Source organism: Mus caroli, unplaced genomic scaffold (genome assembly GCF_978045245.1).
Source record: "Mus caroli unplaced genomic scaffold, Mus_caroli_1 scaffold_10, whole genome shotgun sequence".
Classification (NCBI taxonomy): Eukaryota; Metazoa; Chordata; class Mammalia; order Rodentia; family Muridae; genus Mus; species Mus caroli.
Genome location: NW_028227265.1, coordinates 68,161,450 through 68,181,683, shown reverse-complemented (window position 1 = coordinate 68,181,683; position 20,234 = coordinate 68,161,450). Strand labels below are relative to the sequence as shown.

General features: G+C 42.0%; 1 protein-coding gene across 2 annotated transcripts in view; it reads right to left on the bottom strand.

Annotated features, from left to right (window-relative positions):
• Positions 1 to 20,234, bottom strand: part of Palld (palladin, cytoskeletal associated protein) — a 406,494-nt gene that overhangs the window by 153,065 nt on the left and 233,195 nt on the right. For both annotated transcript variants that reach the window (XM_021170928.3, XM_085843945.1), the window contains exon 10: positions 18,912 to 19,254. In XM_021170928.3, the coding sequence (XP_021026587.1) occupies positions 18,912 to 19,254 (343 nt within the window). The remainder of the gene's footprint in view (positions 1 to 18,911; positions 19,255 to 20,234) is intronic.

Below are 20,234 nucleotides of genomic sequence, written 5' to 3'. Positions count from 1 at the left end.
GCACCCTGACATCTTTCAGCTACCAGAGGAAGCCTAGGCTGACAATATATATACACCCTATGTGATACTTACTACATACATACACATCTCACAATTGAGCTATCATTTGAATCATGTGCTCATAAAACAAATGGAATAATCAAAGCAAAGGAGTCAAATTGTCTACAGAGTAGACACCCTATAGCAGGGTTCGTTCCACATTAGGGGAGAACGCCCTGGTCTTACTCCATTACTTCTCTGTGATAGACATTGGGCTAACCAGCAGAATGCCAGCTATTCCTAGAAGCAGCTCTTATCTTATACGTGGATTATAAACATGGGAGACAGCAGATGACAGGAAGAGAGAGTCTGAGTCGAAATGGAGCCAGTTGTTTCCTGCATTTCTACATGACACATCTGAAATAGCAGTTAGGGGCCAAACCCAAAGTTGAGAATAGCTGCTGCTAGCCTACTGATCCCTGAGAATGGCCTGGAGAAAGTTCTTCCCCAACAGGACTGCTGACTATACAGGCTACAGGAGACCAGCGAGTTCTAGAGGATGGAAAGGAAGAGTTTTGCAACTATAGAAAAGGAGTTTTAAGTATGCACAGGGGAAGACCATAGGGTCGAACATCTGAGATCACCACACTCAGGAGGCTGAGGAAGAAGATTGTGAGTTTGGGACTAGCCTGGGCTACAGAAGAACCAGACTTTATCTGGAGTACCATGGTTCAAGTAGAGCCCAGTAGAAACACGATGCTTAGAAGAAGAAGACGACAGAGTGGCAGAAAGCAGAGGAATCACACAAATTCTGTGTGTTGTCAATGTATTATGGTAAGGTGGTTCATTGGAGTATGGTGAGAGGGAGGCCTTCTCTCTCTCTGTCTCTGTCTCTCCTCCCCACCTCTTATCCCCACAGGAAAGTGATTTTCTCTAGATGGTGTCAGACCTAGGTACCTGCAGGGTTATTATCCCATTCAGCCGATCATACATTGAAACCATATGGGGGAAAACGGCAACCATACTTGAACCAAACAATCACAGGCTTTGCTCATCATTATCCCCAAAATAACACTACTCGATGACCATTTACAAAGCAGTCAAACCATGCTCAATGCCCCAAGCCAGCAGTCAGGGGATCACAAGGAGGTTGCATGAGGCAACCATGCCACTCTGAGTAAAGCACCCAAGGGTTGCATGGACTCAGTCCCCTGTGGCCATGGGGCAGCTCACCATCCTTTCTTCCCTGCAGCATCCTGGGTGGAAATACTGGGAGGCACACATGAAGTGGAGCTCATAAAGAGTGCCTGAGCCCCGAGGAGGAGACTGGTCAGAGGACGGAGGGTGGTAACTGGGCCAGGGGCAGTGTGTAAGAGAGAAAACGGCATAGCTGCCTTGACCCTGGCTTTTTGAACTCACTCACTCAGTAGTCATGCTAATTATGTAGAAGAAAGATGAAGTTTAGGGGCAGCGGGCCTACATGACAGACTGCAAGAGCTCTTCAGCTCTTTGAAGTTTAAGGAAATTATCTCGGCTTCCAAGAAACATCCCGTTATCATGCTAGAGACAGACACCAGAACATTTCAATCCTTGTTGTTTGACTAGAACGTTCCTTGCTCTCCTGTCTGCTTTCCCCGATGACTCTTCTTTTTAATTTGGTTCTTGAAAGGACGGCTTTGGCTTTTGTTTCGTAATGCTATTGGTTTTCTGGCAAGCTCATTTGTTTTTATAGAATTTCCCCCTCTTGGAAGCTGACATTTAAAAACATCCACAGATGCTGGTCCATGGCACAGGCCAGTGACACCATGAACAGTAGGAGAGAATGGCAGCCGTGAGCTTTGACAAAGCTCCAAACCGAAATACATTCAGACCCAAAAGGAGAGAACAGGCAACCCTTTGGAATTGCAAACTGCACTATTCTTCCACCACACCCCACCCCCACCCCAAACTTCTGAAAGGGAAATCAGTTAGGGCAGTGAAGAGATTATGGCTAAGACACTGTGGATGCTGCCGACTTCTGATGAACTCTGTCATTATTCTGTTATTTTGTGTGTATGGGAGTTTTGCCTATTTTGATGTCTGTTCTTTGTATTCCTGGTGTCTGGAGAGGCAAGAAGAGGCAGTCAGATCCTGGAACTGAAGTTACAGACAGTATGAGCCATCATGGGAGTACGAGGAATAGAATGTGGGTTCTCTGGAAGAGCAGCCAGTTTTCATAACCACCGATCCATCTCCCAAGCTTCTGAGGTACATGCTTGTAAAACATCTCCAAAGCACATGATTTTACAAGTGTGGAACAATATCTTAGGTCATTATGTTTCATAGTTTTATTGACATCACTGTTCACAACATGCTCCTTTCCTTTGACTGCTAATGCCTACCTAAGTCAAGCTAGTATTTTATAATTAACAAGAAAGACTACATGGTCCTCACCACAGTGGTGGTTTTTTCTAAACTTTTCTCAAAATTTCAGGAAAAGATAGGTTAGTCAAATGGTTAGTAGGACTTTTGTCTGACTGTGTGTGAAATCATAAATTAAGAATATGCTATTGGTCTTTCCTGTATAGTGTATACATATTTTATGCTATTTGAGAATCCCCTGAATTGTCCCCATAAAGATTCATGCATTTATGGATGTATAATGCTGTGAAAAAGTAAAAATTAAGTTGATTATTAATGTTTGTCAATAAACCTATACTATTTTAAGAATTAAAAAAAAAAAAAAAGAATATGCTCTTGGGGCTGGTGAGATTGCTCAGTGGTTAAGAGCACTGGTTGCTCTTCCAGAGGACCTGGATTTGATCCCATCACCTCCACAATAGCTTATAATCTCCCATAGCTCCTGTTTCAGGAGTCTGATGCCCTTTTCTTGTTTCTGAGGGAATCAGGCACATAGGTAGTGTATAGATATCCATATACATAAAATTAAAAGAAAACTGTATATACTTTTACTATTTTATACCTAAGTATTATAAATCTACTTTTTCTTTTTTTTTGAGACAGTATCTTGCTCTTTAGGTCAGGCTAGCCTGAAACTAACAGCAATCTTTTTGCCTGTTTGTTTGTTTGTTTGTTTACTTCATTGATAGAGTTTTGCTATGTAGCCCAGGCTGACTTCCAATAATAATTGGATAATAATTGGATAATTCCCTGCCTCAACCCCCTAAGTACTGGGTTTACAAGTATGCATCACCAAGCCTAGCTTGCTTTCATGATGTTTTATTGTTTAGCTGAAACGTAGTTTAGGTCAGTCTAAGCTGTTCATTTGCCCCGGGAAGCCCAAGCTTCAGTAAGGAGATGAAGGCAAAGAGTGAAGGGAAAGGGTGATAGACACATGCCATTTTAATGTCTGAGAGTATCTTGAACCACCCATGCTCTTCCCAGCTCTGCTAAGTCAGATGCTCACACTCCCTGGCCGTACAGAACATCCTGTTCCTTTTACTCCTCAAAACCAACTCCCACGAACCCTGCAGTTTCTGCTGCCAGTGATGTTATTGGACATGGAGACAAGTAAAAGTGGAGGAATGATTTGTTAATAAATAAATAAATACATAAACACATAAATACATAAATAATAACCAGACTTCATCGTTCATGGTAGCTCTGGTTGAGGTAAACTTGCCTCAAATAATACACATTCAATTTATCCTGTTATAATAATTCAAGTCATTTTTGGGTCACCTTTCAAATTTAATTTTTAGATTTTGGGATACGGCTCAGTGCTTGCCTTGGGTTCCATGCCTTGCACTATGGGGAAAAAGACCCCCACTATTTCTAAGTAAATATAAAACCAATGGATTACCTGGATATATGTGAGGAAAAGAGAGAGTGGGAATTTGAAGATAACTATAAGAGAAAGTTTCTTAAGTTCTGTTTTTGATTTTTGTTTTTAGAACTGTCTCTCACTCTGTAGCCCAGGTTGGCCTGACCCTTATGACAATATACCTTCTTTAGCTTCTCTAGTGCTGGAATTATAGGCATGAAACACCATACTCAGCTTTCCTAAGATTTTTTTTTTCTTCTTTTGCTTGTGGGGTGTGCATGTGTGTGTGTGTGTGTGTGTGTGTGTGTGTGTGTGTGTGTTTCCGTGCTCATGTATGCCAAAGAGTGCTTATGGAAATCACAAAACAACTATAGAGAATTAGTTTTGTCCTTCCTTGTCATATGGGCTCCAGGAATCGAACTCAGGCCACAAACAGGCTTAGTAGGTAAGCCTTTTACTCGCTGAGCCTTCTCTCTGTCGGCACAACATGGTGGAAGGATTTCTCTAACACAGTGATTTGGACGATATAAGCAGGTCTATGTTAGCTTGCATACTGCTTTGTCCCAGCATGAGATGCAGCAAAATTGGCAGAATCATCCTAATAATGCCTAGGTTTGGAAAGCCCCGGCCTTTCAAGAGCAAGGGTGACAAGGATTTATGTTCTGACTTTAGCCACCGGAGTGCAACATGCTCACAAAACGCTCCTCCTGGTAACTTGTTAGCTGTTTTCTGCATGACTTCATATTTAAACTTGTACAGGAAAGTGCAGTCTGTCAACCTTTCTAACTCGCCAGCCGTGTCCCTCTTTCTGATGGTCTATTTACTAGTGTCCCTATGTATCCGTATAATTCCCAGGACCTCCAGGGTAAGTTGAACTAGAAGCAGACATTTGTCCTAGTTGGTCAATGGGTTTTCTATACACTTTGTTCCCTCCTCATTTTAAGGTAGTGGGAGAAAAATAAATAAATACAACATGGAAGGACTCCCTGGTAGCTTTTTGCAAGGATTCTAAGTCATCTACCCAGAAACTTGACATATGCCCAAGCAACAAAGGACTCATTGTTAACATTCTTATAATAACAAAAACATTGTCTGGCCCTGCGGCATGTCCTGTGATGGACATTTTTTTTCATGTGACCACAATCCTGTGAAGTTGGCATTGTCATGACTCCATGCTACTGACAAAGATACCATATCTGGGGGCATCGAGCAGCTTATTCAAGGTCACCTATCAGGGTGGCAGGAGTCTGTCTCTGTCCTACACTGCTGTCTTTGGCTGGAAAGAATCTTGTTTAAAAACAAGTTCCAAGTTCATAAACTGACACGTATCTGAATGGTGCATTGCATGGCTGTGTTTATTTTTGTTCCTCCTTTAATACCTAAAAGAAGGAGAGTAAAGGAGAGCCTGTATGCTCCCTGGAATCAAGAGTGAGTGGATGGACCCACACTGACTTTGAAGGAGAGAGATCTGGAGTGCCCTAAGGATGAGGTGAACCTTGATACTAATTTGAGCAAGGGAAACCTTGATTGCTGGGTCCCTCCCAACAAGGAGGAAAAGGATGGGTTTGAGCCCAAAGGGCAGGCTGACAGTTTGGAGAACCAGCTCTATTCTCTACGCCTCACAGCTAGCCAGCAGCCCCTCCTTTGCCACCTGAGGAGAGAGCAAGCTCACATCATGGAGCTAGCTGCACACCCAGAACAACTTCAAGCCCAGAAATGCTGGGCACAGCAGTGTAGGGATGTTACTCAGTTGATAGAATGCTTGCTACAGTGTACAAAGCCTTGGGTTGGATACCCAGCATCACATAAACTGGGTGTGGTAGTGCATGGCTGAAATCACAGCCCTGGGTGGTAAATCCATAACAATTAGAAGTTCTAGATTATCCTTAGCTACACAGGAAGTCTGAGACTAGCCTTTGACACAAGAGGCTCTGTCTTAGGAAGAAAAACAGAAAAGAAAGAAAGGAAAGAATTACAGAGGTGTGTGTCTAATTTTCATGCTAAAAGCTGAAGGCCAACCATTTCTATTGAGTAGCTTCCAAAAGCACTCTGCCAAGGCCCCTGTCTTTCCTAGTGTACAGAGTAGCAGTTCACAAATTCCAATGCAGCATATAGCTGCAGTCTGGATTTCAGTGTCAAAGGTCATCAAATGATTCTGGAAAGCTTTGGGCATGAAATGTAGTTTAAATAAACACAGACATAAAGGAGCTTTAAAGGATGGAGACAATAAAGGGAAAGGGTGGAAAGGGGAAAGAAAGGGCCACAGCACAATAGCTTTTCTCCTTACAAAAGAAAACAAAACCAAAGGGAGTGATTGTTATCTGTAAGGAGATTAAAAGGCTCCCTACACTGCAGATATGAAGCACATCAGGCTGCCATAAAAAACAGAACAAGAAGGAAGACTTGTGAGCCTTGAATCTGAAAACATGACTTCAACTCAGCAGGAGGACTAGAAGATGAGAGCAAAGAAAGTCACAGGAAGTGCACCAAAAATCAGATACACGAAAACAGGGACGGGCTGGTGGAATGACTTGGAGGGTAAGCATGGTGACTGCCAAGCCTGCCCAACCTGAGTTTAATCCCCAGGACCTGGTGTTAGGAGAAAACAGACTTCCAGAAGTCCTCTGAGCATCATGTGCGTACCAATGGCTCTAGAGCATCTCCAAACATAGACATATACAAATAAATAAGGAAAAAATTAAACAAAAAGAGGAGAGATGGGGAGAGAGAGAAAGAGGAAGAGGAAGAGAGGAGGTAGAGGTAGATAGAATTAGAAAGAGAGGGGAAAGATGGGGGAGAGGGAGGGAGAGAAAGGTGGACGAAGAGGAAAAGAAGGTAAAGGGAGACCGAATGCAAGAGCTAGAAAGAGGGAAAGGGAGGGGGAGGAAGAGAAGGAAGAGAGGAGGTATAGGGAGACTGAATGTGCAAGAGAGAAAAACAAGGGAGGGGGAGGGAGGGAGGGAGACTGATTGGGGGGGGGGGCACGGTATGACTGAATTGGCCTGGCCGGCTTCAGGATCTGCCTCTTCCTGGCTTTTTCATGTAGGTTTTGGGGACTGAGCTCAGATCTTTCAGCTCATGTAGCAAGCACATTACTTACTGAGCTAATTCTTCACCACCCTTTAAGAGGTTTTTGGTTTGGTTTGGTTTTTGTTTGTTCGTTTTTTGAGACAGGGTTTTTTGTTTGTTTGTTTGTTTTGTGTGTGTGTGTGTGTGTGTGTGTGTGATCTAGATGTCCAAGAACTCACTCTGTAGACCTGAGTCATCTCAAACTCACAGAGATCTACCTGCCTCTGTTTCCTGAGTGCTGGAATTAAAGGCATGCACCACCACTGTTAGCATTCCTAAGTTTCAAATAGAGATATTAGAAAAAAAATACTATTTAAAGAGAAGAGCTCTGGTGACACACAGGACTGAATTTGAGGCAGAAGGATAGATTACTGGAAGCCTGTCTGGCCTATAGAATCACCTCAAATCCAGGCTGGCCAAGGGGGTGTTAAGGTAAGCAGTGGAAGGGGACCTAGGGATGTACAAGAGTCCAGAGCATATCAGAGAGCCTGCATCCTGTCCTCACTACAGACAGAAGACAGGATGAGGTCACATGCTTCCAGAAAGGAAGAAATTAAAAGTTCATATAGCAAAATCCAGATACTAGATGGGTATGACCCGACATACTGACACTAGATAGTGGAATTATAAGGAATTATCCCAACATGTTTTTAGAGAAAACCAGTAATTCTCAACGCAGCTAAGCTGTCAATTCAGGACGGGGGTGGGGGGTGGGGGTGGGAGTGGGGGAGACATTTTCATATGAGTTAGGGTGGAAAGTCAATCTGCTCTGGACCCTTTCTTTGAGAGCCGAGGGCATGATTTTTAGCAAAGGAGAGAAGAAAATGCAGTTACAGAATTGTGTCTGGGAATGAGAAGAGGAAAAATCGAGCTGCAGTCCCAGGATGATGATAAGGGAAAGTCCCAGGGAGTGACAGACAACCAATGAGCATTTCCTACACTCAAGGGACAGACAGCACTTGTACATGAAAATGTCATGAGGACAATGATGTTTAAAGAGATGCTGGAGAGTGCATCTGTGGTCCCAGTAACACAAAGACAGAGACAGTTCAGTGTGGAAAAGCAGACCATGCCAGGACCGGACAAAAGAGTACCGTACCCAACATTTCAATTACTAATACTGGATCAATTGTACTTAGATAAAGTGTCCAAAGTCAAGTTTCTATCATTTATGCCATTCTGTGCTTTATCATAACAGTGTGAGAAATGCTGATGTTATTATGGGTAGAGACAGTGAACTTCTAGGGGAGGGGGCAGGGAAATGTCTACATATTAGGACAGAGTGACCGGTGAGGTGGGGACTCTTGTCCTGACACTGTACATAATGGCTTTCTACTTTTTGTAAGCATCATAGAATGCTGTACTCTCAGGCTTTAAATGGTGCAGTGAAGTATATTGTCAAGGTCAGAGGAGCTCAGACACACACACACTTCTTATTCGGAAGCAGGAGAAATATTGACATTTGTAAATTTTATATAAACATAGCTTGTGGGAAAGATTTGACACCAGGAGGGAGAATGGGTTGGTTGATCCAGGATTTCTATTTGATAAATTGCTTATAACCAAATAGGATTCAGTTAGGAAGAGGTGTGTGGTTATTTTACACTGATTCTAGAACATGCAGGGTAATTTAGTCTTCTAAAAGACATGGAAGAAAGATGGACTCAAATTGTATCAATCACAGGCATTCAAAGTGTTACAGTAAGTTTTGCTGACTTTTTAGGACATGGCATGGAACTCCAGCCAGTCTCCAGACCTCTCAGCCTTACCCCTCAGCTCTGCCTTGTAGGATGGCCTCTTTCAGACACACCCCACCCAGCTCAACAAGTCCTCTTGGCTGTCATAGAAATGTCACATTCCCTCTCTCTACCCAGATCTAGCTCATGCGTGGGACTGAGCTGTATCTGGGTGTAGATCTGGGTAGTCGCTGACCTGTGTTTTCTCCCATTTTGGTGCAGAAGACACTAGAAGAGAGCCTGAGAATCTCAAGCAAAAGTTCGTCACTTGCTCTCCATGTAACACCGGGCAGAGCTCTGGTGTCAATCCAGCTGCTGTTCACAGCTGCCCTCACTAAGATGACTAGGAGCTTAGACAAAAGTCGAATGAGCACTTCTTTCCATTTCTCTTCCAATTGTTATTGGAATCCAGTCCTGACATAATCAATCATGGCCACAGCAAGAGTGTAAAACAGCACGACATCTTAGAGAGCAGCTTTAGGTCACACAGACAGAGGAAATGCAACCCCTCCTCTTCCACCCTACAGCTGACTGAGTGATGGCCTAAACATATGTCAAATTCCCAACAAGGAGAACTTTCCTATAGATTTTAGAAACCCACCATTGCCACTTTTCGGTAAAATAATTATTTCTCTTATGTAAGGCAGCTATTTGCCATCATAAAGTTTTTGGCTGATCTGGAACTTGCTATGTGGTCCAGGCTGGCCTTGAGTCCCTGGCAATCCTCCTGCCTCAGCCTCCTGAGTACTGGGATTATAAGTATGCATTACCACACCTGTTCAGAAAGTCTTGATGATACTAACCAAGCAAAATCCTGTTGTCAAAGATAGAATGATTAGAACAAATAGGAAGTAAAAGTTCTTGCTCTTATTCTAGAACGATCTATCACAAATAATTCTCTTTATGTAAAGTTGCTTTGTGATAGAATAAAAATAAGGGTGAAATAAGTGAGGCTATTTCATGTTCACTTAGAGATTACTTATTTAACCAAAATAAAACAATGGCTATTGAGGAAGGAAGGGGCCAGACACAAAAACACAGTCCTATGAAGCAAGAATTTACCTCAGAGTTTGAGCTACAAACTCCATTTTAGAAATTATAGCAGACAAAGGTATTATGTATTTTATGCTGCTTTGTAATGAAGCCACCTTTTATGGGTACTCTCACACACATACATTTTTGAGTGTAATTGTACATCCTTGAAACCACATGGCATATGGATTATTTCAACCAAGACAGAGGGCAAGCATATATTTGTGGTCTTTCCAGTTCACAGTCTTCACATTCAATGGTGATGGCAGGAAAGCACTACCTTTGCAATTGTAGGTGAGGCATCTGAAGACCAGACCACTGTAGTTACTACATTTGGAGATTGTGTTGACTAACACATTCAATTGCTTTACGAGTACCTTATCAGAGGTTCTACCTACTGTAGCTGTGTGCATCATTGGGAGAAAAGGTCCTTGGTTCTATGAAGGCTCGATGCCCCAGTATAGGGAAATGCCAGGATGGGGAAGCAGAAGTGGGTAGTTTGGGGAGCACCCTCATAGAAGCAGGAGGAGGGAGGATGGAATAGGGGGTTTCCGGAGGGGAAACCAGGAAAGGGGATAACATTTGAAATGAAAATAAAGAAAATATTTAATAAAAAATAGAAAATAAAATAACAACAGATCAGAAGAGCACTGGAGAGGTAAAGTAGGAGCATGATAAGGCCTTGTTCAGTGGTCCAGTGAATGCTAATCCTTAGTGATTAGCATCCTTTAAAGCCCTCTCAGTCCACATGCATCCTGACAGTGGTCAGAAGGCATGAACCTGAAATACTCCGGCAGTAAGGCCTGAAGTTCTGATTGGAAATAATTTATAGTTTGCTTTTGAGTAATGAAGCCAATGTGTGCTTAAATTCAAATGGGACCTGTCCAGCCAACCCATTTTTATGAGATCTAAATATTTCATCAAACAAGTTTAATATGTGTATTATTGTTACAAATCGAATGAAAGAGTCTATAATTCTTTGACACATATGGAAATGGTTTAAAAAGAAGAAGTGACACCGACTTCAGAGTTCACAAGGTTCGTGTGTTTCTAAGCCCAGTCAAGGAAGGAAACAGCCATTCTCAGGTTCGCTGAGGAAACCAACTGTCTGCTTTTACACATGTAAGCCGAAGTAACTAAAACAAGCCTGGCTGTTCCTAATGTTCTCACCATCGGATGATAGATCGGTTTGAATGAACAACTTACATGTTCACAGAATTAAAAATAAATAAATAAATAACCGGCAGCCTAAGACACTTCAGTCTGCGGCAGACAGAAATAAATTCTCGTAGTTGGAGTTGTAGACACGGAGTGAAATTCAAGAAATAAAAATCAGGGAGTCATCAGTTGAAAAGAATTATCTGAAAATAGCCAACTGTAGGAAATAGGCTGGTTTAATAAAACTTCAGTCCAGGGTCTCATTTGGCTAGAACAGGGTCAGTAATGACAAAAATCAATCATGGTGCTGAAATGTAATGAAATAAATAGGGGTGCAAAATGGAAATGGAAATTATATTGGTTAAGACGCCATTGGTGCCTCACTGGGGACAGTCTTAGTCACAGTAATGCCAGGATTAGGCTTGACATGCCTCCCAGGTGCAATTCTCATCCCGTGGCTTTCTTCTTTCTGACTGTTCTTCCCTCAGAGTCATCATATAGAGCCGTTTTCTAGATCCTTCTATTGCTTTGGAATGTCTTGACTTTTTCTAACCTGCTTTGTCTCTATTGAAACCTGGCATTCACTAGGGAGGCTACTAGCCCCTTTGGGTCCCCTGAGCAGGCATTTTCTGCCTGCTACATGCTTCCTACAGTCACCCTTAGAAGCACTTGCTATCATCACTCAATGTCTGCTTCGCCTGTGAAATTCCTGAGCTCCACCTATAATCACTCGCTTTCCTGTTGTCATCAACAACCTTGGCTGTTCCTCACTTTTCTCAATGAGTTTACTATCTAGCTCTTGGACTTGTGCCATCACCCTTGGCCACCACCCATGCCAATGTTCCCTCTAGCTTCTTGATCTGCTGGACAATTTCCCGTATGCCTGTGACCTTCATTTCCACTTGAACTTCCCACTTAAGTTCTTGGGGGACGCTTGTCTGTGGATTGTGAACTTAGCTAGTCCTCCCACCTCCCTTTGATCTTCACTCGTATTCCTTTCCATGGCTTTCAATCTCACCCTGCCTTGAAGAAGCTGTGTTCTTGGTATAGCATTCATTAACTTGGAATCTCAGCCTCTTCTATTTGCAAGACTTCCCCCTTTATCTTTATGTCTTCTCTGACTCTGTGCACTCCATGTGTGATGTTTTTAATGGCACTCTTTAAGGATATTCAAATTCAGTATAGCCACACCCTTATAGTTCCAGGCTTGCCAACTGTACACATTCTCTGTTTCTACCCTCTAAATGCCAATGCTGGCTGATACAAAGCTGCTGAAAGGGTGCACTGAATTTAATATGAGTCTCTATTACTTCCAAATATGTTCTCTTTTGTTGGGAATAAGAATTACCTCATCTATATTCTTCACCTTTACTCATTATTCACAATAGTTTAATTTGGTCCTCATAATTCAAAAGACTTTTTAATTAATCTTATGTGTATGCATGTTTGCTTGCATGTGTGTATATACCACAAGTGTGCCTGGTAGTACCCAAGGAGACCAGATCCCTTGGATCTAGAGTTATGAATGGCTGAGTAAGAACCACAAGTGCTCTGAACTGTTAAGCCATCTCCCTTACCCAATTCTTTGTCATATTTTTATGTAGCTTTATCTTAGCTATCTCCCCATTAAAAATGTCTTCATCAGGAAGGTACTATGTTTTCAACTTTGTATTTACCAAAGGAAGTCATATACATCTTTAGACGAGATGAAATAGAAATGTTGAAGAATATTACCATCCTGTGTTCTTTTATGAAAACCACCAAATATTTGAGGTTGAATATATTGTGGTTTTGGGGAGGTGGTGGCTGAGTACTGCTTCTGACAGAGATAGGGCACCTGTGGGTATTTAATACACACTAAATAAGACTCTGAGCTACCAAATAAGGATTCAGACTCATGGAAATGCACTTACACACTGAGGTCAGCAAGAGACTGTCAGATCTGAGTAGTATGATCCTGTGCTAGGCATGTGACATTGCATTAGAGCCAGCATTTCCATGAAAAAATTAGGGGAAAAACCATATCCAAATGTTATTTCTTAGTTAAAAGTTCATACTTCAGGAAGTTTCTTGATTAGGCTTCCCGCCTCAGGGAGGGGTTGTTTCAGAAGAGATCCAACACTAACACTATTAATGTAAAGCTGTCACCACAGGGTATTTATAAAGAGGCTGTATGGCCAGCTGGTCTACCTGGGGCCATTCATCATCTCTGATCCACTCCTTCCTGATCCTGTTGGGTGAATGTGTATGTGTATGTGTGATTTTACTTCTGCATCTAATGTTTCTGTTCCATTTTCCCTCTAATATTATTCTGGAGGTCCCTTGGGTTCTATGTTTTTCATTTTTTTTTGTTACTAAACTGCTCTTTGACTATTCTTTGAAGGAAATAAAAGTCACTTAAGTAGAAATGTAAGCTGATACATACTGAATTTTTAAAACCAAAGGTAAAATAATTCACCTTGTAAATGTTGACCTGAGAAGAAAAGTGTTTTTGGACTGCACTGAGTTCAAATTCATGGTTATTTCTGTATCAAGTTAAAAGGTGTGTGTGTGTGTGTGTGTGTGTGTGTGTGTGTGTGTGTATTTTCTTACCAAAATCATCCTGGCAATCACTAGGCTATAGGTCACTCAAAGGTAATGCTCTTACCTCTTTCATCTTTGAGTCCAGAATTTCCCAGTATTTTGTAGGCACTCAAAATACTCAGAAAAGAACATGTTCTGGGTTTAGAGTATATGCGTGTGCGTTTAAGCATCTTTTCACTGTGGCCTGATGGTTACAGGTCTCTGACGATTTGCAGCACACACTTTTCTCTACATGGCTTTGCTTCCCTTCACTCTCCTTACCCGTCATGTTTTGTTTTGCTTTTGAATCTACCAGGTAAGGCTTATGGTAAGCAGAGTCTGGGAAGCCAATTTTGTTCTATTGTCAAGGGGTGATATAATGAGATCTTGAACCCGAACTAGGAGAGGTTAAAGGATGGAAAAATGTTCAGCTTTTTAAATTATGCCACCCAAGCCACACAGTGAAGTTTGAGCTTTGGTCCAACATAAACAGGCCAGGAAGGGAGTAGCACAGAAGCCTGCAACCCTTCATCAGAGCCTGTAATCTGATGGGCTGTTAATATGTCATGTAGGAACACCTTGAAACAGCAGTTTGACTGTATCCCGGCCAACTAACACTGTAAGTGTTTGCTAGAGGCCGGACCTGTCTCCTCCTCTTTTTAGATGGCTCATTTTCTCCCCAGTGGGTTAAAGCAAGGCATCAATCAAATGAGAACACTGGAAAAATGAAGAAAGGAGTTAAGTAACAGGATGAATTTTTCTACTATGATTCTAGTATGTGGGAAATAAGTTTGTATTTATTCTATGCCCCCTACTGTGTGTGTGTGTGTGTGTGTGTGTGTGTGTGTGTGTGTGTGTGTTGTATGTGTTAGTATGGATGTGTCACATGCATGTTTCTGTATATAGAAGTCAAAGGTGTAGGTTGATAGCAGATGTTTATCCTTGATTTTTTTTCATATTTCTTTCTGAGACAGGGTCTTTAACTGAACCCAAAGCTCATTATTTAGCTAGACTTTCTGGCCAACGAGTTTCATGGACCACCTGTCTCCATTCCCTGCTCTAATGCTGAGGTTCCAGGAGAGGATCATATTATAGTTGGTACTTTACATGGGTTCAGGAGGTCTGAACTTAGGCTTGCACAGGGATTCTACCCACTGAGCCATTTCTCTAGCTCTATCTATCTATCTATCTATCTATCTATCTATCTATCTATCTATCTATAGATAAGGTCTCTTGTTTAGGTCAAGCCCATGCTGGTCTTGACTAGCAATGTAGCTGAAGAGGACCTTGAATCTCTGATACTCCTGCCTCTACCTTCTTAGTGCCAGGATCACAGGCATAGGAATTCATGCCCATTTTGATGCTGGTTATAGATGGAAATCAGGGCTTTGTGAATGGTATTGGTATCAGGAACTGGCTTTATGGTTACAGGTCACCTCCAAATCCAGAGATGGCAGTGATTTCACCCATAGGTGACAGGGACCGGCACATCTATTGCCATGGCAATTGCCATACATTCTCACATTCCCAGCATCCATCTGGTTTACTTCCCACCTTTACCTGCAAGCGGTTACATCACAGCCTAAAGAAAAGGCAGATTCTCTTGATCTTCACTCTTTCTTTCCTCCTTTTGTCTCGTTTCCACCTTTTGTCCCCTTCCCCCACAATAAACCTCTTTTGCATGGAACTGTATTGGTCTGGTGTGGTCTGTGCAGACACAAGCTGTGGTTCTATCACAACACATGTCAGCTAAATACTCAACCAAGTGAGTGACTTCTACAGGTCCTCACATGGGACTTTTGCTGATTTTTTTCACATCCATTCAGTTATTAACAGATGAAGAGACAAAAATAGCAGTTAGAGAGATGTATTATAAAGGAGAACAAGCCTGGAACTGGTGATGTTTGAAAAATAGAGGTCCTGGAAATATTTACAGAAAAATTAAGCGGAACAAATGAGGTGGCTTTAAAATTGGGAGCTCTTTCTCTCGCTTCTTGCTTTCCTTTTGTTTTATTCTTATTTATGAACATCTATTACATAAGACCAAGTAAAGGCAGTGAAGGTCCCTACTCTCAGAGGGACATCAAAATACAAAGGCAATAGCAAGTAAATGACTATCAGAAGCAACTGTGCACTGTGTAGTAATTAAAGGGGAGGCTGGCTGCTTTAGATTGGGTGGCTGGGGAAGGGGATAACATTAAGTTGAGATTTGATAGGCAAGAAGAGGCCAGCTTTTTATCACATTCCAAGCATAGAACATTCCAGGCAAAGGAACAACTTGTACTTCAATGCGTGTGTAGGAGTGTAGGGGACCCATAAAGAGCTTCCAAACATAGAAAGCCTGGTACAGTTAAGTTGCTGATAAGGACTGACACTAGTTACTATTTCCCCATTTCTCTCTCACACACACCATTCTTGTATACACAGCAAAAAATCAATTCTATACTTAAAACAGTTACCGACAATATGAAGACATAACTTTAGTCTTAAAATACTGGCTACCTTACTGTTGTAGTTTCATTTGGTTTCTGGGACGAACATCATGTGCAGAAACAAGTTAGGAGATGAACAGGTTTATTTTAGCTGACAGGCCATAATTCATCACTGAGGGAAGTTAGGACTGGATCTCAAGCAGGAACATGAGCCAGAAAGGATGGAAAGCTACTTGCTGTCTTCTCAGGCTTATGCTTAGCTAGTTTTCCTTTACATCAAGGACCAGTTGCCCAGGGAATGGTATCACCCACAGTGGGCTAGGCCCTCCTACATCAATTAGCAATCAAGATAATTTCTCACAGACACACTGCTAGGCTGGTCTAATCCAGGCAATATCTCTCTAAAATTAATCTTAGCTATGTCAAGTTGATGGTTAAATCCAACTAGGATACGTGCTGTGAAAGAAATTTTAGGGCATATCTCTCCCTTGAGACAAGATTTTTCAGAAACAATGTGGTATCTAAAGGTGGGTAGAGATAAAGACAAATTTTTATATTACTGCAAAAGTGGTAAATATAATTACATAGAAAGACTGATTCAACCAGAATTCATTTTTACTTCAACACGGGAAATACTAATCCTATTTTCATTTTCGTTTTAGAGACTAGAGAAAGAATAGGAGCAAAGAGAGCTGTTGAATTAACATGGAAAAATGTTTTCAATCACTTCATATCAACAGTCATGGACTTTTATGGCCATGTGTGTATTTTTGGCACTCCATTGGAAAGTAAGCTTTTTATTTGCTGACCTGCTTGTTTCTGGGTATAAGCTTCATTCTTCATTAACCCCCCCCCCCTTTGAGTTCTCATGTTGCTGGCTGTATACATTTTGATTGTACCTTCTGTCCACAAGGAAGAAGAGGAAGACAGAAGAGGAGGGAAACAGATGGGGCTTGGAAATGGCACACTGTGATTTCTGCATTGATTGGTTGATTTAGGAGTTAAGCTCAGGAACACACATGATCGGCCATTCCTTGATTCTCTGCCATACCTGCTGAGTCTGCTACTCACAAATTTCATATGGATATCAGGCACAACTACACCTTTGAAAGATTTTTTTTTTAAATACAGAGTCTCTGCAATTTGATGCTACAGGCATTGTTTGTAGAGAAAAGACCCAGTAATAGACTTATTTGGTATGAAGCTAGAATGAAACAAATAGTCACTAAGATGACTTTATGGTCCTCTCTCCATGCTTGCCTCTGAGAAGATACGATTTGAGCAAATTATGTCATCACCTTTGAAAGTTGTTCTTGAGCTACTCAACCTTTAAATAACTACAGAATTATTATTTGTGTTTTGTTTTGTTTTTATAGATAAGGCCCCATCATACAGGCGAGCACAGCCATAGAGCTGAAAGTTGAAGCACTATTGAAATGCCTGAGATAAGGAGGGGTGTAAATGCCGGCAAACTAGTCCTCCTGTTTACTCTCCTGTGATTTATACCCAATTTATGAGGACCATTAGAGGAGAAACACTCCACCACACCAAGAGCACAGTCAAGACCTCCTCATTAAACACATCTGCCCTTCCCCCAAGGACGTAAGTGGTCTCTGTTTCAGTAAAGGCACTGCAAATACAGAATTAAAATGCAAACATGAAGCAAGTCAGTAGTAGCAATTCATTTTATGGCTGATACTCTTTAAGACTGTAAATCTCTTTTTATGGATGCCTTGCCTTTTCTTTTTCTTTTCTTTTTCTTTTTCTTTTTCTTTTTCTTTTTCTTTTTCTTTTTCTTTTTCTTTTTCTTTTTCTTTTTCTTTCCTTTCCTTTTCTTTCCTTTCCTTTTCTTTTCTTATCTTTCCTTCTTTTCTCTTCTCCTTTCCTTTCTTTTCTCTCTCTCTCTCTCTCTCTCTCTCTCTCTCTCTCTCTCTCTCTCTCTCTTTTTGTAAAGCTCATTTTATCTTCTCAGTGAGAACACAGGTCTTTCATAATGTTATACATAATCCTGGTCAGTAACTCTTCCACCTTAAACGGAGGCACCAGAAAAATGCAAAATGAAATAGTGGGTAGCAATGGGTAGTTTGCTACAATCAACTCTTAAGACTGCCATCAGGTTGATTTTATAAAACTGCCTCCCCACTTGGTGAGGTATTCTTTGAGTTGGTTTGCATCTGGCAGCGGTCCATGAAATCCCTTGGCAAACAATACAGCAATGTGTAAATGTTAGATGTTGTTCCGGTTCAAGCTTCTAAGCAACTCTAACATTGCTAACAGACCCAGCTGATCCCAGACCCAAGAACATTAAGTATTTACTATTAAGGAAGCAAAGAACTCAGGTGTGAAGAAGCCTTTCTATTCCAAGTCAAAGCCATCAGACATCACAGGGAACCCAGGGGCTTTCCTGTATGGAGCAGTTTCATCTCATGGAAATGTGATCCAGTAGGGAATGTATACATTTCCACCGACCCACCTTAGGGAACAATTAAGACCTGTTCTGCCACGATAGAGAACCTTTGAGTTCTAGCCCTGTCTCTCTCTCCCACTTTGTAATGGCTGCATTCGTGAAAATGCTTGCTGCATAGTGCCAATGGAAACAGCTCATGCAAGACTTATTACCCTGAGAGAATAATATAATAGAAATAAAACGTGAATGGTGGAAATGTGCAGTTCCACGGACTTCCACAGACTGAGGAGGCTGAGGTGTGATGGCCACTCCTCTGACTGACAAGCCTGTCTCTGCTTTCTGTCTCCTGGCCAGGATTAGCAACTGGGTTCCCATTCTTCCTTTCTACTTTCCTCCTTCTGTTCACGTCTGTGCTTCATACTGACTCCTCCAGTTTAAAAGTTTGCCCTTGGTTTAATAGAGGACTCCAAGGAGTTCCCTTCTCCATCCTGCCTGGAGAGCAGTTACACCCTGCCGCAAACTGGGAGGCAGTGCCCTTCACACTTTCACAGCCATAACCAGGCACGGCTTCCAGCAGAGGACTCTTTACCTTCTTTATTTTAAGCATTCTTTGTAGTTTTGAAGGACCTCACTCAGCAGTCAGCTAAGGACAACTTGTCAGCAGAAGGGGAGGTGTACCACACCATCCGGTCCCGGAGAAAGCTTTTTTCTAACCGGAGAGGAAATTGCACTGGGATATGGAAAGTATTATAAAGCCATGCAGAAATACTCACAGTTTGGGTTTGGCAAGGAGTGGTGGCGGTTCCTTAGTGGGCGAAAGCAGGGCACTTGGTGTTGGAGGAGATTTATTGCCATAAGCTTTGCCATTAATCAACCCGTTGACTCCATGGCTGGGATGGACTCCGTTGGTCTCCCTCTCTGCAGAGTTGAATTGCATTTGAAGAGCTGCCATGCTAAATCCTAAATTGGGGCTGTTCACCTGCTGGATTTCAGACGGTTTCTGGGATGCCAGCTCATAGGAGCCTGTCTCCGGGATCGGAGGGGGAGGTGGAAAGTGTTGGAAGTGATCACTGTTGGGTTCTCCTGTTGAGTCGTAACTACAGTTCTCGTTGTTGGCTAAGAAAGGAGGGTGGAAATAATAAATTGCTACCCATTCAATAAATGCTTTTTTTTTTTTTTTTTTTTGAGACAGGGTTTCTCTGTATAGCCCTGGCTGTCCTGGAACTTACTTTGAAGACCAGGCTGGCCTCGAACTCAGAAATCCACTTGCCTCTGCCTCCCAAGTGCTGGGATTAAAGGCATGCGCCACCACTGCCCGGCTCAACAAATGCTTTTCATACTCATAGACTGTGGTTGTTTGAATATGCTTGGCCCAGGGAATGGCACTATTAGGAGGTATGGCTTTGCTGAAATAGGTGTGGCCTTGTTGGAGGAAGTGTGTCACTTTTGGGGGTGGGCTTTCAGACCTTCCTCATAGCTGCTTGGAAGCCAGTCTTCTCCTGTTTGCTTTCAGAACAAGATGTAGAACTCTGCTCCTCCAGAGCCATGCTTGCCTGGACACTGCCATGCTTCCCACCATGATGATAATGGACTGAACGTCAAAACCAGTAAGGCAGCCCCAATTAAATGCTGTCATTTATAAGAGTTGCCTTGGTTATGGTGTCTCTCTATAGCAGTGGAAACCCTATCTAAGACATAGACCCAGTGGGAGTTTCTTGTGTGTCATTAGGGAAGAATGGAGGAGAATTGCCTTGCTTAGACTGGATGCTACTTGCCTCATTCCTGGATTGAGCTCACCTGTAGTAAAACTTCCTACGGATTCTTTAACAAAGTTCGTTAGGAGTTTAAGATATGGTATCATCAAATAATGACATTGCAAATAGTGTTAACCTAAGTACTTTATCCTCTCAGCCCCAGATCAAGAATCCCATCGGACATTCTATCCATTCTCACTGAAAGCGCTCAAGTTCTAAAAAAGGCTTATGCAGCCATCCCTTCTGAAGCTAGGGGGGAGAAAAGTTCTGAATCTAAGTGAAATTCTTGAAATTCTTATGAGTGTTTAGAAAATTTTCATGTCAGATAGGAAATTATGTCAT